The 25,628-nt window shown below is 46.3% G+C and overlaps 1 protein-coding gene across 1 annotated transcript in view; it reads right to left on the reverse strand.

The window, feature by feature from the left end:
* The window catches only part of DOCK10 (dedicator of cytokinesis 10), a 308,992-nt gene that overhangs the window by 121,036 nt on the left and 162,328 nt on the right, over positions 1–25,628 (reverse strand). Inside the window, exons 17-19 of the mRNA XM_088446281.1 lie at positions 22,144–22,331; positions 19,547–19,612; positions 6,129–6,221 (exon numbers count right to left, since the gene is read on the reverse strand). Of these exons, the coding sequence (XP_088302407.1) occupies positions 6,129–6,221; positions 19,547–19,612; positions 22,144–22,331 (347 nt within the window). The remainder of the gene's footprint in view (positions 1–6,128; positions 6,222–19,546; positions 19,613–22,143; positions 22,332–25,628) is intronic.

The following is a 25,628-nucleotide window of genomic DNA, read 5'->3' on the forward strand; positions in this document are numbered from 1 at the left end:
TGCAGGAGATAAATACTGAATTGAAGGGATCCCAATTGTAAAGAACAGAATATGCAGGCGCTATATAAGTAACTGTTAATAAATAAATCTCTGCTGACTACACATGCACAACATGTCTATAGAATGCTTCTTCTACATGCGGATACCCAGTTAGCGCCAGGTGACGTCCATCGGAAGCGCTAGCAATTTCTCTAAGCCGCAATGTATGCGCAGTTTGGTACAGATTACAGAATTGTATGCAAATCAATTATCAGGCCCATAGTTCTTATTAGTGTTTGATGTCAGATGCAACTATGCAAGTCATACGTCTTACATTTAAATAAAGCACAACTATTTACAAAAAGTTAAATTGCCTATTAATCTCATGTTACCAAGTTTTATTGAATAAAGGATCCTAATGCAAAATACCTACAACATAAATTTATTCTAAGTTTGATTTCACTGGCACTCACAGTGGTTGTTATATGTTGTCCTGAATATTGGTGCAGCATGCAAAATAGCTGCTTCCATTGTGGTGGGCAAAGGGTGCACTTTAAATAAGGAGTATGGAATTGTACAAACTTATGATTACCAATGAAAGCTTTCTATAAAAATGACTATTTATGCATTTTATTATTATTTCTCATGGTAATATTGGTAGTATCATACATTTCAACTTTGATACTTTTGTATTCGAGATGTGGGTGCACAAGAAAGGGGAATGGTGATCGTACATTGCGTTGAACTTGTGACCACATTACATTGCAAGCTTTCCTCTTCCTTAACACCATCCCATCACTGTCGTGCACACCTGCTGCTGCTATGCTGTGCATTAAAGCTATGGCTGTGGCTGTACATATCACCCACATATACTGGAGTCAGTACAAAAGTCCCCTCAGTCTGTTTGTCTAATTTGCATCTTTACTAGGTTTGTGTTTAGTAGGTTTGTGTCTTCTTTAGTAGGCTTGTGTCTTCTTTACTAGGTTTGGGTCTTCTTTAGTAGGTTAGTGTTTAGTAGGTTTGTGTCTTCTTTAGTAGGTTTGTGTTTAGTAGGTTTGTGTCTTCTTTAATTAGTAGGTATGTGTCTTCTTTAATAGGTTTGTGTCTTCTTTAATTAGTAGGTTTGTGTCTTATTTAGTAGGTTTGTCTGAGCTCCTGGACTCAGTAACTAAGAATTCCAGTAACTTAAAATATAATAACAAATTTGATAATTTGTAAAAACAAGCAATTAAATAATTCCCAAGATGCACATCCGACTCCCCAATCTTTGGGGGAATTCAATTCTATGGAACGTGTCACCGGGCATCACGGTGATGCTTGGCTGTGCACATACAGTATTGGCCAGTTACAGTAGTGCCGGCTTCCGAAGTTTTACCACGCACCTCCATGGGGAGCCAGGGAGAATTTGCACTGCTGGCGGGCATGATTTGCTGTTCCGGAACTGGACACCTCGTCTATTGCGTATAATTTAACCCCCCCCCCTGAAACAACACTGTGAAAGGGCTGTGCCCATAAGTACATTGGAAACAGTAAAACATGATTATACAGTCCAACATACAGTACTTCCACTGATTTATGAGAGTGAAGGGGCATTGGGTTTGTCTGTAATATGAGTGTCACTTTTGTGCTTTTGAATATTTTTAGATAATTTGTCCAAGAACGCCTGATAATTCGCCTTCATGCAAACGTGCAGCTAGAAGAGGAAAATATGCTCTGTTAAAAGTACAGAGATAAAATTCAGTTTGGCATTTACAACCTGCTGAAAAAGTCATATCCCTTTCTGGGGAGGAAGAGGATGTACACCGACCAGTGTAACCTCAAAAGCCTCTAGAAATGCACCTTCTCCTCCTTTATCAAAATAATCCTATCCGACTAAATAATATCTAATTTCTTTCACTTCTTCGAAAAACTAGGGGCACTTGCAACCCATTCTGCCCATAGCAAAGAATGCCTCCCCTGGGCCCCTACTTATCCACCAAACTCCTCCCATTGGATAGTACAAACTTCTCACCCTCACTGATGCCACCATCTTGGCCTACAAATGCATGTACTTACCCATAAAATGGATGCTTTTGCAAAAATGTGTTGCATGACTTAATATGAAAGCATTTGTATTTTGATTACTGCACTTTAATTGTTCTAAACATATTAAGAAAACAGTAAAAAAAATATATGGAGTTAAAAATTGTGAAGACTACAAATAGTAAAAAAAAAAGTCTAGAAGAAGTAAATATTTCTGTGGTGTCATAAAATCTCACTATTACCTTGTTTCCATGGCAGTCATTGGAAAATGCTTAATTGGAAATTGGTCTAAACGTTTATGTATGATAAAAACTGCCAAAGAGACTTGGACAGGGATCTGGAGTGTTCTTGGTTGGAATAACCAAACCTGGCAGCTAGTTTACTAGAACGACTGAGTTGAAATAAAGCAGTTTACAGCAGAGCTGGTAAATTTTTTATTGATATTAAGGAAAATAAGGCAGAAGACATATACCAAAACAACAAACATAAATTAAAACATTTTAACAGACTGAAATATTTTCCTGAGCAACACTCTGAGGACCTCATTCAGAGTCGGTTGTTGCGGCCGCTCGGTCGTACGCAACCGATGTTCGCTAAACAGCACATGCATAAAATTCGCAATGCGCGTGCGCAAACTAGCTGTTATCAGAAATTGCTCTCTCTTTGAACACAGCCAGGTCGTTAGTTTGAGTGACAGAATGAGCCGTTTGTGGGTGGTAACAGGGGAAGGTGCTTGTGAACGGGGGTGTGGAGATCCGAACGCAGGCGTGCCTGACTATGCGAGGGGAGTTTAATGGGAGTGCATAATTAACAAAGTAGTGTCTTGGCACACGTGACATGGGTGGTTATTACACTGACTAGATCATAGTGCTTAAGAGATGGTATGGTCAGCCTTTAGCTCTGCGATCAGCTCCGATGGGTCCCGATTAATCCTTATATCCCCAGAGATAACGTGTATTGCGATCGAGAAGGGGGCGTGTATTTAGTCTTACAACCACTTCTTACCCTCGGTCATTCAGCTAATGAACCCATCTTAGCGACGCAACTAACGATCGCTTCATTTGCATATCCGGCCCTTTTTCCCTACGACTGAGCGGCCGCAACGACCGACTCTGAATGAGGTCCTGAATGTATTGGGAGATATTTCTTGAACTGATGCCAATAAAAAAGGTGGTGTTGCCCTTAGAAACCAATCAGATCATTGCTTTAATCTCCTAAACTTCAAAAGGAAAAGGAGCAGTGAAGCCACTTGCGGGGGCAGCTGATATCGCATCAGCTGTCACCGCACCGGAGCAATGATGAATTGCTCCGGCAGCCGCAGCGAGTTAGGATGTTAATTTTCGGCCCCTGATAATTAACATCATGAATAGGCCCCATAGAATTATATATGAATAACACAATCTCACAATCTGTTTAAATCTACAGCAATAGCCTTCCATTCACTAGAGTGCCACACATTTTGTTTCTGTCCCTTAATCCCCTTATCTCCTTCTGAAGCCCTTCTGTCAGTCTTATCCATGTGTCTTAACACTCTCTCAATTATACCCCTTTCAGACATACAGCAAAAACCCAGGTACCGTATACACTCGAGTATAAGCCGAGTTTTTCAGCACAAAAAATGTGCTGAAAAAGTACCCCCTCGGCTTATACTCGAGTCAAGTGTAGCGGAGTTCGGTCAGCGCTACACACTGCCAAACACACAGCCGCCGGAGCCAGCAGCTGCGTGTTTGGTGTAATCAGGAGCTGTTGAGAGTCTGTCAGACTCTCAGCGGCTGCTGCTGCTCCCACTGCGGGAGCCATCATCCGGCTCCCGCAGTGGGTGATATGAGACACGTCGTCATGACGACGTCTCTCCCATGCAAAGCGGCCAGAGGAGCGGACAGCGGCGGGACCAGGAGCGGGAGTTTCTGGTAAGTGATTTTTTTTTTTATTCTTGTCACGTCTCTCTCTACTGGGGGGGGGGGACTACAGGGGGCACTACCAGGGGGCGATTACTACAGGGGGCACTACCAGGGGGGGATTACTACAGGGGGCACTAAAAGGGGGGATTACCACTGGGGGCACTACCAGGAGGGATTACTACTGGGGGCACAACCAGGGGGAATTACTACTGGGGGCACTACCAGCTGCTGCCATTTCCCACACTAGGCTTATACTCGAGTCAATAAGTTTTCCCAGTTTTTTGTGGTAAAAGTAGGTACCTCGGCTTATATTCGGGTCGGCTTATACTCGAGTATATACGGTATTTGGACGGGGCTTGCATCAACCTGGGTTTTTGCTATGTGTAAACAGAAATGACCGGGGTCAAAGTCCTGGGTCCATGACCTTGCTCTGTTCCATGGTTTTTCCCAGGTGTAACCCGGATAGGCTCTAGTGAGTGCATCCGACCCGAGTTTTAAGAAAACTTTCTCATTGGCTGTTCTGTGCACCTGCAGATGACTGCAGGCTTTCGGAACACATGGCTGGGGAGAAAATTAATTTAAGTTGTATTATTTTATGTTTAACTTTTGTATGTGAAAATTTTGTCTTTGTGTAGACAAAAACTTTATAAAGGTTATATTCATAATTTTCTTATACTGTAATGTAAAAATTTATTGATTGTCAATAAAAAAAAAAAAAACATTGGAAACAAACAATCTTTGTGTCCTTTACTCTAAAAACTCAAATTTTTATATTATGTCATTACTGTGAACAAAAAAAATTTGTCCCCTTTAAATCCACACCAAATGCCAGGGCAGACCCGGGTTCAAGTGTGAACGTATCCAACCCTAGAATTTCCCAGGTTGTGGTGTATAGTAAATGGGGTCTCAGACTAAGACCTGGGAGTTTCAAGGATTGTTAGACCTGGGAAGTACCCATGTATTTCCCGGGTCTTGTCTGAAAGCAGGGCTAAAACTAGGATTTCTCTCACATGGGGCAAGACAGTAATTTGGGGCCCCCACTGCAATAAAAAAAACAACAACTTAGAGCACAAAAACGATGTGTGGTTTTGTGACACAGTAATGCCCCTTGCAACACATTATGCCACAGTAATGCCCTTTACAACACATTAAGTGCACACATTATGTCACAGTAAGGCCCCTTACACAATATGCCACAGTAATGCCCCCCAGTGACAGCAGCCCCCCCAGAACTGACAGATGAAACACTATTAAAATCTGACTTTCACATTAAAATGGGATCTCCCAGTAAGCCAGCTCCCTACTTTTACCTGCCGAGGCTGCGTGGTGGGCGAGCTTGGACAGCGTGGGATGGTACAGAGATGCCACATTCTGGGGATCGGTCAGCGCCACTCATTCTAATGTGGTGCTCGACGTGAACCGATTGGAGCTCACGAAACGACAGCCACTGCTGATTGGCTGCTGGTCTGCAAGCTCTGATTGGACTGATGGCTGCGCTGTGTCTCTCAAGGCTGGGCTGCAGGCGGCTGCCTGCAGGTCCCGGCGTGCAACCCAAACCCACATGTGCAACTACCTGGGGCTGCTCCACCTTGGTAACCTCCCCTCCTCACCCCAACAAGTCCAGTGCCCGGGGCACATGCCCCCTTATCCCCCCCTTAGTTGCAGCCCTGCTGAAAGGGGTATAAGATAACCTATGGGTGTGGCTTAGTGGCAAAGGCGGGCCTAATAGCATAATGAGACTAGTTTGGTTTAATTGGAAGCTCACAGTCGGGGACATAAAAATGTAGGAATGCTAACAATTTGAGTGCCTTTAAGTAGTTTCTTTTCTGTTTAAACTATTAGCTGCTGTAAATCAATTTGTGAAACACTATGGTTTCTTTCTGGTTTTCCTTATAAATATTAGATGAATGGATGTACTCAAGGTAAACTGTTTTGATGCAATTTAACCCATCAATCATCACAACTAGAACAATACAAAATAAATTAGGGTAAATTTAGAATTTTTTTGTAAACAGCCAGTTGTAGATCCTGTATCATTGAATTACTTCCAAGCATACCCATTATTCGTACATACGTTATCGAGCACCCACTGTCTGCATAAGTACCTGAATTTATCCATATCACGGACTGCTAAAACCTCCTCTCGTTTCAGTGAGTTTTTGTATACAATGTCAAGCACAGCCTTATAGACAATACAGGTAGCAGAAAGCAGTAAGTCAGACTGACCTCATCATAAAAGTCTGGATTTTGGGAATGATGAAGAATTGTGGTGTACGCTGCTGTAGTAAACAGTGAGCCACCAGGCTTCCCATAAATGCACTGTTGACAAAAAAGAAAAACAATGGAAATTTAAAATTATGTACTAGCCCAGTGGTTCTCAAACTCAGTCCTCAGGACCCCAAACAATACATGTTTTCCAGGTCTGGCATAACAATACAGACATCCAGTCTGCATTGCTGTAGTTCTAAACATGAAAGGAGGATTTCTGCTGAACATTGCAGAATATCAGGGGACTCCAACAGTATAAGGAAAGCTTTTTGGAACCCAGCATCTGTAAATAATCTTGCAAATGAGTTCCACTATCCTTCATCCACTTATCTGTACCTGTTACAGATACCAGTCTGTCAATGTTAGAACTTTTCATTATTGCCATGTTACGCCTCCAATAATTGAACCCTAATTCCATTCAGCACAGCTGGACCTTAAGTAATGATTATGCGTTTCAGACATTTGTACATTAGTAGGAACTTTTATTATTGTTTTTCACAAAGAGACCATTTACCCATCCTGCTTATACTGTAAGCTTATACCTTGTAGTCTTAGTTTTGTGTGTGGCCTAGCATTATGGTTTTACTTCAAGGTCTATATTTTGTTGTGAAAGTCATGTGTAATAATATGAGATATGGTAAGAACTTACCCTTGTTATCTCTATTTCTACGAAGTCCATAGGGTTCCACAGGATACCTTGGGTATAGGTGTGACGTCAGTCGCAGGGCACCAAAGAGTTAAGCTTTCAGCCTCCCAGGATGCACTAGGTCCCCCTCCTATACCCCGCCCCCGGGCCAAGGCACCTCAGTTAGTTACCAAGCCATAGGCCGGAGGAGGAGAAGGAAGAGAGAGAACAAAGATCTGGACACATACAAGAATCACATTCTCACCAGAGGGAGACGGAAAACCGGTGACCAGAGCAAAGCCCATCTGCAGCACAGGTGCGACAGGGCGGGAGTCCTGTGGAACCCTATGGACTTCGTAGAAATAGAGATAACAAGGGTAAGTTCTTACCATATCTCATATTTTCTACTTCAGGGTCCATAGGGTATCCACAGGATACCTTGGGGATGTCCCAAAGCAGTATCCTTTAAGGGTGGGGACGCTCCTGTGCAGAAAGGAGAATCCGCCGCCCGAAGGAAGCATCCTGAGAGGCGAAGGTGTCAAACCTGTAATACCTCACGAAGGTATGGACAGAAGACCACGTAGCAGCCTTGCAGATCTGAACTGCCGAGGCACCACGTCGAGCTGCCCACGAAGGACCCACAGACCTAGTGGAATGAGCCTTCAGAGAAGGAGGGACCGGTAGGCCTTCATGAAGATAAGCTTCAGAAATAGCCATACGGATCCAGGCTGCCAAAGTTTGCTTTGAAGCAGGCCAACCCTTTTTACGGAAGCCAAAGAGGACAAACAAAGCGTCCGACTTCCTAAACGAAGAAGTGCGGTCAACATAAGTCCTTAAGGCCCGCACAACATCCAATGAGGCCTCACCCACGGAAAGACCCGGTGAGTTAAAGGCCGGAACAACTATTTCCTCGTTAATATGAAACTGGGAAATAACTTTGGGAAGAAACTCGGGCCGAGTGCGGAGCACTGCCCTGTTCCCATAAAAAACCAAGAAAGGGGGTCTACAAGAAAGAGCCCCTAACTCAGAAACATGTCTGGCCGAAGCAATGGCCAGAAGGAAAACAGTCTTAGCTGTTAGCCATTTAAGATCCACTGAGCCCAGTGGTTCAAACGGCGGTCCTTGGAGAGCCCTCAGGACCACAGCCAAATCCCAAGGCGCCACAGGTGGAACAAAGGGCGGCTGAATGCGGAGAACACCCTGCATAAAGGTGCGCACATCCGGGATTGTAGCAATCCTACGGTGAAACCAGACAGATAGGGCCGAAACCTGTACCTTCAAAGAAGCAAGGCGAAGCCCATGATCTAGTCCCGCTTGCAGGAAGGCGAGAATCCGAGACAGACGAAACTCCCGCGGTGCATAACCTCTCGGTCGACACCACTGGAAGAACGTATGCCACACGCGATGGTATATCCTCGCGGAAGACGGTTTCCGAGCTCGTAACATGGTACGCACCACAGAGCTGGAAAACCCCCGGGACCTCAGCATGGCCGTCTCAACAGCCACGCCGTCAAAGACAGCCGAGTCAGGTCCGGGTGAAGGCAAGGACCCTGAGACAGAAGGTCCGGTCGTAGCGGCAACCGCAGAGGAATGTCCACGGACAGACCCTGAAGGTCTGAGAACCAGTGCCGTCTGGGCCACGCGGGAGCTATCAACAGGAGCGTCCCTCCTTCCTGTTTGAATTTCCGGATTACCCGTGGAAGAAGGGAGACCGGAGGGAACAGGTATGCGAACCGGAACGTCCACCGGACGGACAGAGCATCCACCAGAGACGCCCCTTTGTCTCTTGTGCGAGACCCGTACACCGGCAACTTGTTGTTGTGCCGGGACGCCATGAGGTCGATTTCTGGAAGACCCCACCTGTCCACCAGTAGTTGAAAAACGTCCGGGTGCAGGGACCATTCCCCCGGATGAACGTCCTGGCGACTTAGAAAGTCCGCCTCCCATTGAGCACTCCCGGGATGAAGACCGCTGATATGGCCGGAAGATTGCGCTCCGCCCAAACCAGGATCCGAGAGACCTCTACGAGAGCCGCCCGACTGCGAGTTCCTCCTTGCCTGTTTATGTAGGCCACGGTGGTAGCGTTGTCCGACTGGACCTGCACCGGGCGACCCTGGAGAAACCGCTGTGCCTGCTGGAGAGCATTGAAGACCGCACGGAGTTCCAAGATATTTATTGGAAGCTCCGCTTCTGTCGGCGTCCCCCTGCCCTGGAACAAGTGTGGACCCGAAACTGCTCCCCAGCCCCGAAGACTGGCGTCCGTTGTCAACAGGACCCAATTTGGAACCCAGAACGGACGTCCCTTGTTGAGGTGGGTCGTCTGTAACCACCACGTAAGGGACAGGCGAACCTCCTGGGTGAGCACAATCGTCTGGGACTTCAGAGACTGAGTCAGCCCGTTCCACTTGGACAGGATCAGGTGCTGCAGAGGTCTGGAGTGAAACTGGGCGTATTCCACCATGTCGAACACCGACACCATGGAGCCCAGTAACCTCATCGCCGAGTGTAAGGACACCCGGCGGCTGTGCAGACAACTGCGCACCCTTGACTGTAAAGCAGAGATCTTGTCCTCCGTCACGAAGATCCTTTGCTGTCCCGAGTCCAATAAGGCTCCAAGATGCAGAATCCTCCGAGACGGGATTAGAGTGGACTTCTGCCAGTTGATTAGCCAGCCGTGCCGTTGCAGCAGTGCAATGGTCAGGTCCAAGTGGCGTAACAGGAGCTCTGGAGATCCTGCCACCAATAACAGGTCGTCCAAATACGGCAACATGCGGACTCCCTGCAGCCGCAGAGAAGCCGCCATGACCGCCATCACCTTGGTGAAAACACGTGGTGCTGTTGCCAGGCCAAAAGGTAACGCCCGAAACTGGAAGTGGTCGCTGCTGATTGCAAACCTGAGGAACTGTTGATGGCGCCAAAGAATAGGGACATGCAGGTAAGCGTCCTGTATGTCCAATGACACCAAGTAGTCCCCAGGTTCCAGCGCCAGAATGATGGACCGTAGGGTCTCCATCCGAAACTTCGGGACCCGCAAAGACTTGTTGAGTGCTTTGAGGTTGAGTATCGGACGATATGACCCATTGGGTTTCTGTACCAAAAATAGATTTGAATAGAAACCCTGGCCCCTCTGGGAGAATGGAACCGCCACTATAACTCCAGCCTGGAGCATAGTGTGCAATACCTTCCGCAGCTCCGTAGCCTTGTTCCGGTCTGATGGGAGACCCGTGGTGAAGAAGCGAGCCGGGGGTCTGTGCCGGAAGGAGAGGGCGTATCCGTGGGAAACCACCTCCAGAACCCAAGTGTCTGTCGTAGTGGTCGACCAACACTGGGCGAACTGTAGCAGGCGGCCTCCCACCCTGGGATCCCCCAAAGGGAGGCCCGGACCGTCAGGCCGCAGGCTTGTCATCTGGCTTGGGGGCCGGACGTCTGGTACTCCATGCCTGCTTCCGGGGCTTGACCGATTTCTTAGGGCCAGCCTGTCGAGGAAACGACTGTGGTTTGGGCCTGCCCTGGGCCCTAGATGACCGAAAGGACGATGGTCCCGAACCAGAAGGAGCAGCGGCCGACGGGAGACAGGCAGATTTGGCTGCCGCCAGCGTGGCCACAATCTTATCCAGATCCGGACCGAAGAGAACTTCTCCGGTAAACGGCAACGCTTCCAGACCTTTCTTGGAATCTGCGTCCGCCTTCCAGGATCGCAGCCACAAGGTGCGACGAGCAGCTACCGCTGCTGAAGAAATTCTAGACACCAGAGTACTAATGTCTAGAGCCGCCTCGTTGATGTAGGTGGCCGAATCACGGAGATTGCCAATCAACTCCGCCTGATCGGCCGGACAGTCGGATTCAAAAGAAGCCTCTAATGAATCCGCCCAGCGCTCCATCGCTCTGGCAACCCAGCAAATGGCCATAGCCGGCCGTGCTGCCCCCCCTGCAAGGGAATAAGCGGACTTCAGGCAGATTTCTACCTTGCGGTCCGTAGCATCCTTAAGGGAGGACATGGATGGCATCGGCAATGTGGCACTACGGACAAGACGGGTCACGTGAGAATCCACCTGTGGAGGGGATTCCCACTTAGCAAAATAATTATCCGCGAACGGATAAGCCACCGCCAGGCGTCTCTGCGGCTGGTATCTTTTGCCAGGTTGTTTCCACGCCTCCTCTAAATGGTCCACCAACTGACCCGAAAGAGGAAAGACTGTGGCATCGCCCTTCACATCTTTGAAAAAGGCATACTTAGATTTAGCCGCTGGGGGAACTTCGTCCTCAATCACCAAGGCTGTGCGGACCGCCCGAATAAGTCCAGGAATATATACTTTGGACTTAGCATCAGCGTCCTTAGTATGGAGAGGTTCCTGATCGTAAGGATCTAGAATCTCCCCATCATCAGACGTCCCTTCGTCATCCTCATAAGGAGCGGACAGAGACGCCACCGGCCTTTTATGAGACCGCATCACAGACTCCCCTTGCAACACATCCGACAAGTGCTGTACAGAACTTGTCAGGGAGTTAACCCACGCTGGCTCCTGAGAACCCGGGAGCGGGGAAATAGGGAGACTGTGGGGTACCACCAATTGTCGTGGGAACCCCTGCATGGGTGACGACACCACAGACTGCTGGGACAAACCCATCGGAGTAAACGCGGGCTGCGGAGCTAACTGGCCCACTAAAGCTGTTAACGCCTGAGCGAAACAAGCCCAGGGCGGCTCCTGTACCGGTGCTGTAACCGTAATAGGCCGCGCCATGGACAAACACTGCCGGCAAAGGCCCTCCGCGCTACCCTCCCCCTCCGCTAACGGTACTTTGCACGTGGTACACTGTAGCCGGAGGGGAAAATCACTTTCAGACATGATGGCACCACGTATGTGACCTCTCTCACCAATTAAGTATTAAATAGGCGAGAGACCACCCTGCAGCACCGCACCGCAAGGGCTTTAGCAGAAAGAACAGGGACAGTAATAAAGCTGACAGTTTAGAGAAGAAAAGATTACAGGCAGCAGCGCTAGCACAGTCACATACAATGCAGAAAAATAACAATTCCTGCACTAACAGCGCTGATCACTCAACTACACAGACACAGGGCCTGGTAGGACACAGCGCTGCATACACAGACCTGACCACAGCGGAGGAGAGGTATGCGGGGGGACCCAGACCACGATGCTTCCGTCCAGCGCTTCCAGCAGCGTTCACCATGCGTTCTGGAGAAGATGGCCGCCGAGGAGCAGAGAGGAGGCTGGCCTGGGGGAGGAGCGCTGCCACAGGACCAGTCGGCAGCATGCAGAGAGGGCTGTGTGCAGCGGGGGAGGCGCCGGCTGTGAGACAGGGAAGGCGCGCTCCCCTGGCATGCATTTAACCCCTGGGACGCCGCAGCGCTACCGCTCTGCTGCGGTCCGCTGTCCCAGGGGGTAGTGGAAGCGCAGGTTGGTCGCCTGGCTCCACGCTGCAGCCAGTCCCCAGGGAGCCCCCTGCCTGGGGACTTAGGACCATGTGATCAGCGGGGACCCACCGCGGGACCCCGCTGCTTACCTCTGTCCCCCTTGAATCCGGCCATGGTCCGGAGCATCTGGGGTCACCGCTAGCTGTGACCCCAGACGCCCACCAGCATCCCCGGATCAGTACCGGCGTTCTGGTACCGGCGGGGTGTAGGGAAGACAGCATGGACGTCAGGACTGACTGTCCATGCTGTTCATCCAGATGTGCAGCCACAGCTGCATGAAGAATAAGCTTCAGGGGCTCTTCTAGCCCCCACTCCAACAGGTGCACCCGACTCCGGCCGGGCACCAAACTAAACTGAGGTGCCTTGGCCCGGGGGCGGGGTATAGGAGGGGGACCTAGTGCATCCTGGGAGGCTGAAAGCTTAACTCTTTGGTGCCCTGCGACTGACGTCACACCTATACCCAAGGTATCCTGTGGATACCCTATGGACCCTGAAGTAGAAAAATATATACTATATATTTACTCTTTATTGTACAGTACCATCACATATTGCTATAATGTGTTGTGAAGTCTGGGCTAATTTGGCCAGTAATGAAAACAGTGTCCTCTCTTCCAGATCATGCTTTGGGTCCTTTCGTCTACAGTAAGTTTCAGGATTTACAGTTCTTACATGTTGAAAGCAGTATGGCCTCCCTGGGAGGAGACTTGGATTTACAGCATTTGGCAAAGTAAGTAACACATTTTATTAATACCAAATACTAATAGTCAGGGTAAACTAACCCTGGCCTTGCTCAATATTAGGTTATACTCTCAGATGTTAGTAAACTCTAATGTATGTACGGTATAAAGTACAGCTTCCATTTCAGAAGCCAGATAAATGTTTTAAGTTAAATGAAATACCTACATTTAAGTATAAAAGCATATACTGTCGGTATACATATACACACAGAGGTGCACACATATACAGTCAGGTGCATAAATATTGGGACATTGACAGAATTTTCATATTTTGGCCTCTATTCACCACCACAATGGTTTTGAAATGAAACAAACAAGATGTGATTTAACTGCAGACTTTCAGGTTTAATTTGAGGGTAATTACATCCAAATCAGGTGAACGGTGTAGGAATTACAACGGTTTCTATATGTGCCTCCCACTTTTTAAGGGGCCAAAAGTAATGGGACAAACTAAACAATCCTAAATCTAACTTTCACTTTTTAATACTTTGTTGCAAATCCTTTGCAGGCAATTACAGCCTGAAGTCTGGAACGCATAGACATCACCAGATGCTGGGTTTCATCCCTGGTGATGCTCTGCCAGGCCTCTACTGCAAATGTCTGCAGTTCCTGCTTGTTCTTGGGGCATTTTCCCTTCAGTTTTGTCTTCATCAAGTGAAATGCATGCTCAATCGGATTCAGGTCAGGGGATTGACTTGGCTATTGCATAACATTCCACTTTTTAGCCTTAAAAAACTCTTTGGTTGCTTTTGCAGTAAGCTTTGGGTCATTGTCTATCTGCACTGTGAAGCGCCGTCAAATGAGTTCTGAAGCATTTGACTGAATATGAGCAAATAATATTGCCCGAAACACTTCAGAATTCATTCTGCTGCTTTTATCAGCAGTCACATCATCAATAAATACAAGGGAACCAGTTCCATTGGCAGCCATACATGCCCACGCCATGACACTACCACCACCATGCTTCACTGATGAGGTGGTATGTTTTGGATCATAAGCAGTTCCTTTCCTTCTCCATACTCTTCTCTTCCCATCACTCTGGTACAAGTTGATCTTTGTCTCATCTGTCCATAGGATGTTGTTCCAGAACTGTAATGGCTTTTTTAGATATTGTTTGGCAAACTCTAATCTGGTCTTCCTGTTTTTGAGGCTCACCAATGGTTTACATCTTGTGGTGAACCCTCTATATTCACTCTTGTGAAGTCTTCTCTTGATTGTTGACTTTGACACATATACACCTACCTCCTGGAGAGTGTTCTTGATTTGGCCAACAGTTGTGAAGGGGTTTTTCTTCACCAGGGAAATAATTCTTCTGTCATCCACCACAGTTGTTTTCCGTGGTCTTCCGGGTCTTTTGGTGTTGCTGAGCTCTCCGGTGCGTTCTTTCTTTTTAAGAATGTTCCAAACAGTTGATTTGGCCACACCTAATGTTTTTGCTATCTCTCTGATGGGTTTGTTTTGATTTTTCAGCCTAATGATGGCTTGCTTCACTGATAGTGACAGCTCTTTGGATCTCATATTGAGAGTCGACAGCAACTGATTGCAAATGCAAATGTCACACCTAGAATCAACTCCAGACCTTTTACCTGCTTAATTGATAATGAAATAATGAGGGAATAGCCCACACCTGTCCATGAAATAGCTTTTGAGTTGATAGTCCCATTACTTTTGGCCCCTTAAAAAGTGGGAGGCACATATAGAAACCGTTGTAATTCCTACACCGTTCACCTGATTTGGATGTAGTTACCCTCAATTAAATCTGAAAGTCTGCAGTTAAAGCACATCTTGTTTGTTTCATTTCAAAGCCATTGTGGTGGTGAATAGAGGCCAAAATATGAAAATTCGGTCAATGTCCCAATATTAATGCACCTGACTGTATATATGTACTGGATCTGTAAGTAAACAACAATATACAATGCACTCTAAGGGGTCAATTAAATTATCCTGCCCCCGCGAGTCCGTACAAGTAAGTGCGGCTATACACCACACTTATGGTAGCTCAGGACACGCTGATTGTTGTTCGCAGCCCCATAGGGCTGCATACAAATATCAGCGAGCCTGTGGTGAGATTGGGCCACGAGGAGGGCAAGAGGAGGTGCCATTGCCGGCAGTTCTACGTCGACGCAATGGTAATACTCCCCCCCTCTCAGCTAATTGAATTGACCCCTAAGAGTGGTATATGATAGAGAGCTTTAGAACCCGATACAAATGCACTTCACCCTATAAAAGGTACTTCTTCAGGAGAAAAAATAACATAATTTGCGGCAGTGTTATGCAAAAAATGGTATATGAAAGAGATCATTAGAAGAACCCAATACAAATGCGCTTCACCCTATAAAAGACACTTCTTCAGGGGAAAAAGTAAAGTATATTTTATTGCATTTTTTTCTGCTGTTTTGTTGCCTGCCCCATTCACGGTAGTGTTATGCAAACAATGGCCCTGATTCAGACCCGCTCGCAGCCGCTGGCCGCTCGCTGGGTCTGTGGGCGTTTTTTTTTTTTCTCCAGCTGCTCGCAAAGCTGTGGGAGACCACCCACAGCTTGTGCGAGCAGCCAGGAGACCATCGTGACCAGGGGCGGATTGGGATGGGAAACCAGCCCGGGAAATTTCTGCAAGCAGCCCTAATGGTGGAGGGTCTGTGTAGGGACAGGATCTTTCCTTATGGGGCCCAACTCTTATGCTGCCCATCCACTAGGCGATTAAACCTAGCGACGGTCGTTATCGCTCCATCGCTTGGTAATCGCCCGCAGATCGGGCAGTAAAATGTTAAAAACAACCAGTGATGCGCGCGCCCGTTGGTCATTTTTAACATCAGTCATCGCCCGGACATGGAGGTCAACCTGACGACCGGCGTCAGGTTTCCATGTTCGGGGATGATTGATCTGCATACACTGAACGTTCAGTGTATGCACTTCACCCTGCGGGAGACGATGGCATTGTAATCGTGCCGTCGTCCGCGCATCGTGTAGTGGATGGGCAGCATAAGTCAGTGGTAGTTGCAGCTTTCCTCACATCTTTTGCTGCAGTTGCGTCTGAGACTTTATGCTAATGCTGCTCCAAAGCTCTTCCCTAGTGTCCATGTGTCTGAATTTTAAGTACTAAGACGCTCACTGTCAGTGTGTACAGACGCTACAATCGTGCTTTGTGCATCTTTAGATGCCTCCATAGGTCGCACCATTGAAACTTTCACGAGCCCTATGCTGGGTGCAGATCATCCGTCTATGTACGGCCTCCTATGTGAGTGATTCAGCATCTCTATACACAACCACAATCATCAACAAGCCTGTGTCACTCCAATAACACTCCCATACTATACTACATCTGTGTCCGATTAGCCAAGCGCTGTAACCGCCCAGGAACGTCCCCCACATCTGTAATACACTTCTTCGTACATGCATCTGAATATGCGCTGCAACTCTGTACGAACACCATTACGATGCATGGGCAGTGCAACTCAGACATATGAGCAGACCTGTATATACTATCATAAATGTTCACAACATGCCTGCATTTTCTTTTACTTGCTACCCCCTATAACCTACGCTCCCTGTCAATCACTCTATGTCCATGTCCTTACTGCAGCCTCGGTCGGTAAGTTGGCTTCTCTGCACTACGACTGACGCATGCTCAGTCCAAAACAATTTACTCAGCCGCACAAAACATCAGCATTGTATCCACTTCTGAATCATGCCCTTATTTCCTCAGCAGTTATTCATTTTATGCCCCCGGGCCCCATTATGGTTACGTCCCTGATCAGATCAGTACCCCGGACTGTGAATAATAGGGTTGCCTAAAACCCTCTAATTTTGCCCTCTTATAGCCTCATCTTTTAATTATACACATCACCCTCTAATTACGCTGCAGTGTACACAGTGCTTCCATATTACCCCTTAGTATGACACACAGGACCCTCCATAATACCACTCAGTATACACAACAACCCCATGATATACCTTTCAGTATACACAGTGACCTCCACCATAATATCCCTCACTACACACAGTGCCCATATTACCCCCCAGTAAACAGAGCACCTGCACAATAGCCCTCAGTACACACAGTGCCCTCATATTACCCCCCCAGTACATAGTGGCCCATAGTACCCCCCAGTGCACAGAACACCTCCATATTAGGCCCCCATTACAGTGGCCCATATTACCCGCCAGTACACAGAACACCTCCATATTATCCCCCAGTAGACAGAGCACATCCATATTACCCCCCAGTACACACAGCACATCCATATTACCCCCCCAGTACACACAGCACCTATATATTGACCCCCAGTACACACATCACCTATATATTGACCCCCAGTACACACAGAACATCCATATTACCCCCCCAGTACACACAGCACCTATATATTAACCCCCAGTACACAGTGCCCCCATATTAGCCCCAAGTACACAGAGCACCTCCATATTAGGCCACAGTACACAGAGCACCTCCATATTACCTGCCCCCAGTACACACAGCACAACCATATTACCCCCTCCAGTACACACAGCACCTATATAGTAACCCCCACTACATAAAATGCCCCCATATTAGCCCCCAGTATACACAGTGCCACTGCCCCATAGCACCCCCATATTAACCCCCAGTACTCACAGCACCCCCATATTAACCCCCAGTACTCACAGCACATCCATATTACCCCCGCCAGTACACACAGCACCCCATATTAACCCCCAGTACTCAAAGTACATCCATATTACCCCCCCCAGTACACACAGAACCCATATATTAACCCCCAGTACACACAGCAACCCATATTAACCCCCAGTACTCACAGCACCTATATATTACCCCCAGTACACACAGCACCCCATATTAACCCACAGTGAACACAGCACCTATATATTACCCCCCCAGTACACACAGCACCCATATATTAACCCTCAGTACTCACAGCACCTATATATTAACCCACAGTACACACAGCACCCCATATTAACCCACAGTGAACACAGCACCTATATGTTACCCCCCCAGTACACACAGCACCCATATATTAACCCCCAGTACTCACAGCACCTATATATTAACCCACAGTACCCCCATATTAACCCACAGTGAACACAGCACATCCATATTACCCCCCCAGTACACACAGCACCCATATATTAACCCCCAGTACACACAGCACAACCATATTACACCCTCCAGTACACACAGCACCCATATATTAACCCCCAGTACACACAGCACAACCATATTACACCCTCCAGTACACACAGCCCCTATATATTAACCCCCAGTACATAAAGTGCCCCCATATTAGCCCCCAGTATACACAGTGCCACTGCCCCCATAGTACCTGCTTTTTTTTCCCTCCTGTACAAAGGGAGCAGTGAGCCAGGGCAGTGTTGTGAGGGGAGGCGGCACATGCAGTGACTCAGACGAGGAGCAGGTCAGCCAGAAGTAGAAGGCTGATATGTGCAGCCCACGTTGAGCCCAGTACTAGGCTGGCTGGTCTCTTGGGAGAGGCCAGCCAATGTGAAGCAATGTCAGGCAGCCAGCCCAGATATATGTGTGCTGCTCTGTGCTGGCATTTGCTTCAGTCTGTGAAGGCACATGCTCACAGACGTCTACCCGCATGGAGGAGGAGCGGCCAGCGGGTACCTGAGCACTTCTGCTAAACTCTGTGAATGATAAGCCCCAGGCCCAGGGAGGAAAGGTAGGGGGCGGGGCCATGCACTTTGGTCATAAAGGCAGTGGCGCTGCGCTGCACAGGCCGGCCCAGACACCAGACTGAGGCTATGAGACTGACAGCTCCGGCCCGCTGTCAGTCTGGTGACAGTGGATGCTGACCAGAGAGGAGGCCGGCCCAGCGGGAAGTTGCCCGGTCTCCCGGCGGTCCAATCCGCCCCTGATCGTGACCATCGGCCTTGCGACAGAGCCCTACGGTAGGGTCTAGGCTTCCGCAAGGCCGAGTGGACTTCCTGCTCTAATAAAGCAGGAAGTACACTACTGACATCAGTAGTGATGTCAGTCAGCCCTCCTACAAACGCCAGGCGTTCCTAAGGGAACGCCTGCGTTTGTCCGGCCATCCCCCCTTATCCACCCACAAAGCGAGGCGAGCTGTCAATCAACATCGACAGCCGCCCTGTCTTGTTGCGAGCCCCTTCAGTCGCTCAGCGGGGTGAGCACACGCCGGACGTGGCGCATGCTCAGTGGGCAACCATTGGGCCGATTGCGAGCGGCTCTGAATCAGGCCCTATGGTATATGAAAGAGAGTGTTAGAACCCAATACAAATGTGCTTCACCCTATAAAAGGTACTTATTCAGGAGAAAAAATAAAGTACATCTTATAGCATTTTTTCCACAGTTTTTTTCTTAACCTGCACCATTTGCGGCATTGTTATGCTAAAAATGGTATATGATAGAGAGCATTAGAACCCAATACAAATGCGCTTCACCCTATAAAAGGCAAAAATGCAATAAAATGTACTTTACTTTTTCCCCTGAAGAAGTACCTTTTATAGGGTGAAGAGCATTTGCACTCTATATCATATACATTTTAGGGTGTAACTTTTCACAATAATTGACATAATTGTGTTTATCTCAGTTCACCTTTAATGGTTGGCTTCCTTCTTCATCAGAGCTCTTGAATTCAACACACACCATAATGTTCCTCGCCTGCAGAAAATGTAAGATGAGATATTGATGCACTAATTCGGTTCAGATGGAAAATAATAAACAAGATATCTGCAATCATTTGAACAACTACAGCCAAATCATATGACTTGTTTACTTTGCTTTCTCTAGAAGAAACAAAAAGCTATTGGACACTTGCCTATGAATATGGGGAGTATTCATAAACTGAATAAGCTATGTATTTCATTTTCTACAGTAATACAGTATTTCAATATAGCAGTTTAATTCTATATAATGTTCTGTAATAAAATCAAGTAACAACTCCATCTCCTATAAAAGGGATTTACTTAACATGGACATTTTTACAACCATGTTGGGGTTTATTTATCACGTAGTGATGTTGCCGTTGGGATTTAAAACAACAATTTTATTAAAGGCAAAACCTGGCATGTTGTAAATAGCTGTTTTTTAGATAAACCAAATTGTACTTTTGGTTTCAGTTTCTTTTGAGAAAAGTCCAATAAAATAACCTTTTTTGATCATCCTCCCCATAACTGCATATTCCACTGGCTCAGGGTCGGCCTGAGCCACAGGGATACAGGGGAAATCCTCGGTGGGCCACACTGCCTGAGGGCCCTACCTCCTCTTCCTATATCAGGTTTCAGACAGTGCACTGAAATTATACATTGTTCCTTTATTACAGGGTCAGTTACTTGGTAGAGCAAGAATATGGATGAACAGACCATGCACTGTAGTAGTCATGTTATCTGCAGGCTATGTCCTTTATAATGATTGGCCAAGCCTCTGTGGTGGCTGGCCACACCCTTTAAGCATAGGCCCCTACCACTGCCTTCCCTGGTGGGCCCTTCATGCCTCAGTCTGACACTGCTCTGGCTTATATAGTGGTAGACTTTAAATAACTTTTAAAGAAACAGACAGCCTGTAGGAAAACTTACTGAGTGTTGCAGCCCCCCAGGAATCTAGTTAGAGTGAGGGGCATGTAGGTGGCAGTAAAGGTTTACAGATTACACATGAGATAATCTGTGAGTATAGGAGCGCATGTTGTTGTTCACGCCACGTCCAGTGTGTCACACATACACCCTGAGTCTGTGGCATGCTGTAATTAAGTAGAGTCCAAGGCAGGAGACACTAGCAGCCGAGGCACCCCTGAAGGGTGATAAAAGGGTAAGTATGGGAGCTGGCGGTAGGGCCGGGATGGCGTGGGGGAAGAGGGCGGTATCAAGAACAGCTGAGAGTGGGGCAGGGCAAGACAGAATGGAGGGCAGGAAGGGGAGGAGTGGTAGGCAGAGAATCAAGTGACCCGAGTCCAATATTTTAGTATAGTATAATTATTTAATATCAGGTACAGATATTGAGTTGCATACAGAACAAGCAAAGTCTGTATTCTCTCTACATTGTGTTCATCATGATAAGCAAGAGGAAAACCATCCTTTGGACTCAACCATAACAATATATCACAGAACATATTGCCTTTTCTGATGCTATATAACTACTTAGGAGAATGGATTTAAAACAGGGAATGTTAGTTCAATATAATGCAATACATGTTAAGTTGCCAGCTCATGAAAAACGTCTTCCCCACCTGGCCAATCCCAATACTAAATACTATGCAGGGTGCGGCCTGGAGCATCTACTGGACGCTCCATGGGTACTGCAGCAGCAACCCTGGCTGCAGGGTGCCATTACAGGTACCCTGCTAGCCAGGAGCAAGGGCTGTGGGGCAGCGACACCCACAGAGCCTCTGTGCTCTGTGCAACTGCACTGGTCACCTCTAGCTAGTTACAGGCCTGACAAAATTGCTTCTCAATGCTATCCAGAAAACCTGGTTCAGTATTTCTTCACAGAATATTTCATTGCAGCCTGTTATTATTGTACAACACCATCTGCATCCTGCCTCTGCTGTGTTACAGCATCCAAGTCCAGCATTTCTACAGCCTGATCCAGATTGTGCTACCGGCACCCGACTCTAGTGTATCTTCACAGTCAGTTCCAGATTTCCCACATACTACTGTCATCACAGTTTATCCTGGTACCTGCATCTGTCCTGTATCCTGCTGCATAACAGTCTCTGCCTATAGCCCTGGTCTGCATGAGGAAAAGCATGATCAGGCCATCTAGCTTAATTTACTCTCCAGCACCTACAGCTAGCCCTAGGGATCCCGAGCCAAATCAACAAAACCCACTTCTTCAGCTAGTCAGACAATTTCCTTGTTATCCTATAAAGCTACTACATATACCTGACTTGATAAAGCTTGAAAAACTGTGTGAGGGTAGAAGACACCACCCATTTAGGCATAGCTATCATTGTGTTGTAATTCTTATTGAATTAATATTTAGTAGACTGGATAGATGGGGAAGGCTATAGCACATGTTGGCCAGCTTAACATATACTGTAATATATGGTACTATTCTTCCCTGTTTTAATACAGAGGTAATCTTAAGGTCGCTCTATGATCCTTGTACATACAGTATTTCTGAAAGTGAGTGCAGAGGACCAGTTACATACAATGAAAGTACTGCTTTGTGCTGTTGGCTTTTTAGTCACTTCTTACCTTGCTAAAGTATTTCTGGCTGTCATACTTGAGGTGTTTTGGATAAATGTATATTTGGTTCTTGTATGTTCTGTGAGGCTGGGAGTATTTGGTTGATGCCTGTACAAACTCTTCAACTTCCACAGTGGGTGCATGTTTCTCTACTTCCCCAAATGGCTTAATTGGTATTAGCGATGAGGTAAGACAGTCTAGGAAATGAAAAACAGTAAAGATCATTTGCAAGGCTCAATACATCTACAGTACAATGCAAAATAAGTTATTAATTCATTTGTTTCTGCACCAGCATAGATGCAGGTGGCTCACATAGAGTCCAATAATGAAGGAGACAATGGGAGCATTCTGGCATTTCATAGGTAACTCTTACTGCAAAATAACCAAACTCTCTGCACTTTTGACAAATTGCAGACATTATATTTCGCCCAAAAGAGTCTGTTCTGTTAATGAATATGTTGCAGCAGACAGACCCACACATGAAGAACCCACAGAGTTTCATGTATGTTTTTCCTAAAAGGAACAATTAGGAGCATTTACCATATTGGCAAAATAAAGTGCTTTTATTAGGACAACTGCTTGATAAGATGACTAATTTCCCATTGACCTTTGGCCATGTCATTGCTGTGAATTGTATTTTAGCTTTCTTGCCCTGTCATATGATTCTGCAGAGGAGTTTCTAAACTGTATAGAAAAAGACCATATGTAGCTTAATGGGCAACATTTAGAGTAAGAATATTTAATTTTATTATTCCAATTTTACTAAGAAAGTATACGAAATTCCATTTGCGAAGGTAATCTCCTCTACGCTGGTTACTATCTCTCACTCACGCTTCCAAGATTTCTCCTGTGCTGTCCCCCATTACTGGAATATCCTCCCTCATGCTATCAGACTATCCCATAGCCTGCATAGCTTCAAACGGCCGCTGAAAACCCATCTGTTCACAAAAGCATAATCATCACTTAGCTATGTCACCACAGTCTACCTCACCATCTTAAACTCTCCAGTTCTCTCACTCCTGCTTCCTGCCCTTAGCTCTTCTTAAACTGGCTCACTCCTTATATCTTCAGTTTGTCTCCCACCTTCCCTTTAGACTGTAAGCTTTATGAGCAGGGCCCTCCTCCCTCCTGTTCTCATTACCACTTCTCTTGCCACACCAGCTACACTTTACACCTCCTCCTTGGGCTCTCTGCCCCTAGACTCCATTCCTCTGTTTTGGTTTCTTCAGATAACCTAGACCTGTTAATGGCACCCACGCTAATAGCTACAGGTTTCAGTGTATGCTGAATATTTTCATTGCACCCCTTGCATCAGTGGCTTTGTAGAGATTTGTGTATTCAAATCTGATAGGCAGCTAAAACTATCCAACTCTTATAACAATTAGTAATAATGTTATGCATAGTGGCATTACATAGAAAAGGATTTTGTGTATGTCAGAGTTGGAGCTCAATAGGCCCAATATGGTTTTTTTGGTTGACAAAGGGTTTTAAGAATAGTGACTCCCTTGGTGATGGCAAGCATACTGCAGAAAATAAGGTGCGGGGGACACTACCTATAATAGAGGATCAAGCAACTGCTAGGTCTGAGACATTTCCCCAACAGAGACTACTTAGCTTGGCCAATTGCTCTCTAGTGCCAAGAAAACACCTCCTCCTGGGAGGCAAAATAAGCCTTAGTAAGATCTCTCTCAAACTTCTCCAATAATAACCTCAGAAAACCTAGTAATGGTATGCTTATGTACTAAGAAATCATCTGGACAGCTGATCTAAGATATGAGGTGATGTTGTTTCTTCTGCGAAGCCCTTGCCAGCAATTTTCAATACTTATTTCCTAATGTGATCAATTTGCTTAACGTGTGAGCCACAAGACACCAAAACACTCAATATAACTAGTGGATGAGCTTACTACAGCAATGGGGGAAGTGTGCTTCCAATGGGGGAGGTGTGCTTCCTTTGTGGGTAACAGAATGGCATGGCCTGTAACACTATTATACTTCATAACCACTGCCTCCTCTTCTACATCTTAAACCTTAAATCACACCCTCTTTGATTTTCCTCAACCTTCAAAGATCTTCCTTACACCCTCTTAGATCTACCTCTAACCTGCACTTCTCCTCACTCACGCCAACAAGACTTGTACTGAGACACTACTGAGACACTAGCTGATCAGACTGTCCTCCAGCATTAGCTGCACCTGAGAAATAGGACACAAATTTCTTTCCTAACTGATTTTCTAGTTTAACCTGAAGTCAGTGAGTGTATGAAAACAGATTGCTACATATGTAAGTCTGTTAACTAGAAAACTGCTAAAACCATTGCAATAACTTTTTAAATAATTGTTTAGGCACTGTTCCTTTCCTAAATTGGGTACACTACTTGAAATGTTATGGCATCTACGTAGCTCCTGTATGAGTTGGTATAATGGTATATGGATAAATTGGCCATTGTAGTCATCCTGTACCCATAGTTGGCAACTCCAGCACCCCCTCCAAACAGAGGCAGTGATACACAAGAGGAAAATGGGGTCAACAGCAAGGAAGGAGATGACGACTCCAAAAAAAATGCATAAAAGCACCATCAAGTACTAGATAAAGGGCTATTTATTCCCAGTGGAGCCATAACATTTGCTGTGGAGACACATTAGTTCTCCCTTGATGGAATAAGAAAACATAAAAAGAATCTTGGACATCGCAAAGTTTAACTGGCATTAACCTCAAATAGATAAAGCTATGACCATCTGAACATTATGGACCTCATTCAGAGTTGGATGTAGAAGCAAGTCATGGCTTTCTTTGCCCCAACCTGAATTTTTTTTAGTGCACATGAGTGTCTTTACGCAATACTCGGCTCTTTCTCCAGTCAAGTTGAACTTACACCTCCCAAGGGGCCTGACACAGGGTTGGATAGGGCGTGTAGACAGGAGCAAAGTACAGTAAGGGTATATTGATGCAAAATCCACCTAAGATAGCTGAGGAAAAAAGTGCAAATACTCCTGTTTGGCGTGAAATAAAGCTTTACACAAGTTTTGAATTGATGGTGATACAGTAAGTGCTGCAGGCCACGTCTGATTGGTCAAATGAGTTGAAGACACATGCAATAATGCAAATGGAGTAAAACTGCTGCTGTGATTTAAAAGCAAGATTGGTTTGTTTTGTATTTATCTGATTCTAAGCTAGTTGGGTAACTATTATTTGCACTCTCCAGCCATTTACTGTGGTGTATGAATTGTGTACTGCTTTTTAGCCTATTTTGTACTCACAGTGAAGCCACACCTCTTATCATATTACTTGCGTATGTGTTTCTGTTCCGTGTATGGAGTTGGAGGCGTGTTTGCTTTCTATGCAGAATTGGTCGCATCTCGTGCTTATGGCCAACTCACAATAGGTGCATAATGGATTTTTGTTTGCCTGGATAAGGCCCTATATATAGGTATAAGTGCAGTAAGCTGTAGTATAACTACTGTCTATAGTATGTAGTACTCTTAAATTAAACAA

Source organism: Taudactylus pleione, unplaced genomic scaffold (genome assembly GCF_031769625.1).
Source record: "Taudactylus pleione unplaced genomic scaffold, aTauple2 ptg000395l, whole genome shotgun sequence".
NCBI lineage: Eukaryota > Metazoa > Chordata > Amphibia > Anura > Myobatrachidae > Taudactylus > Taudactylus pleione.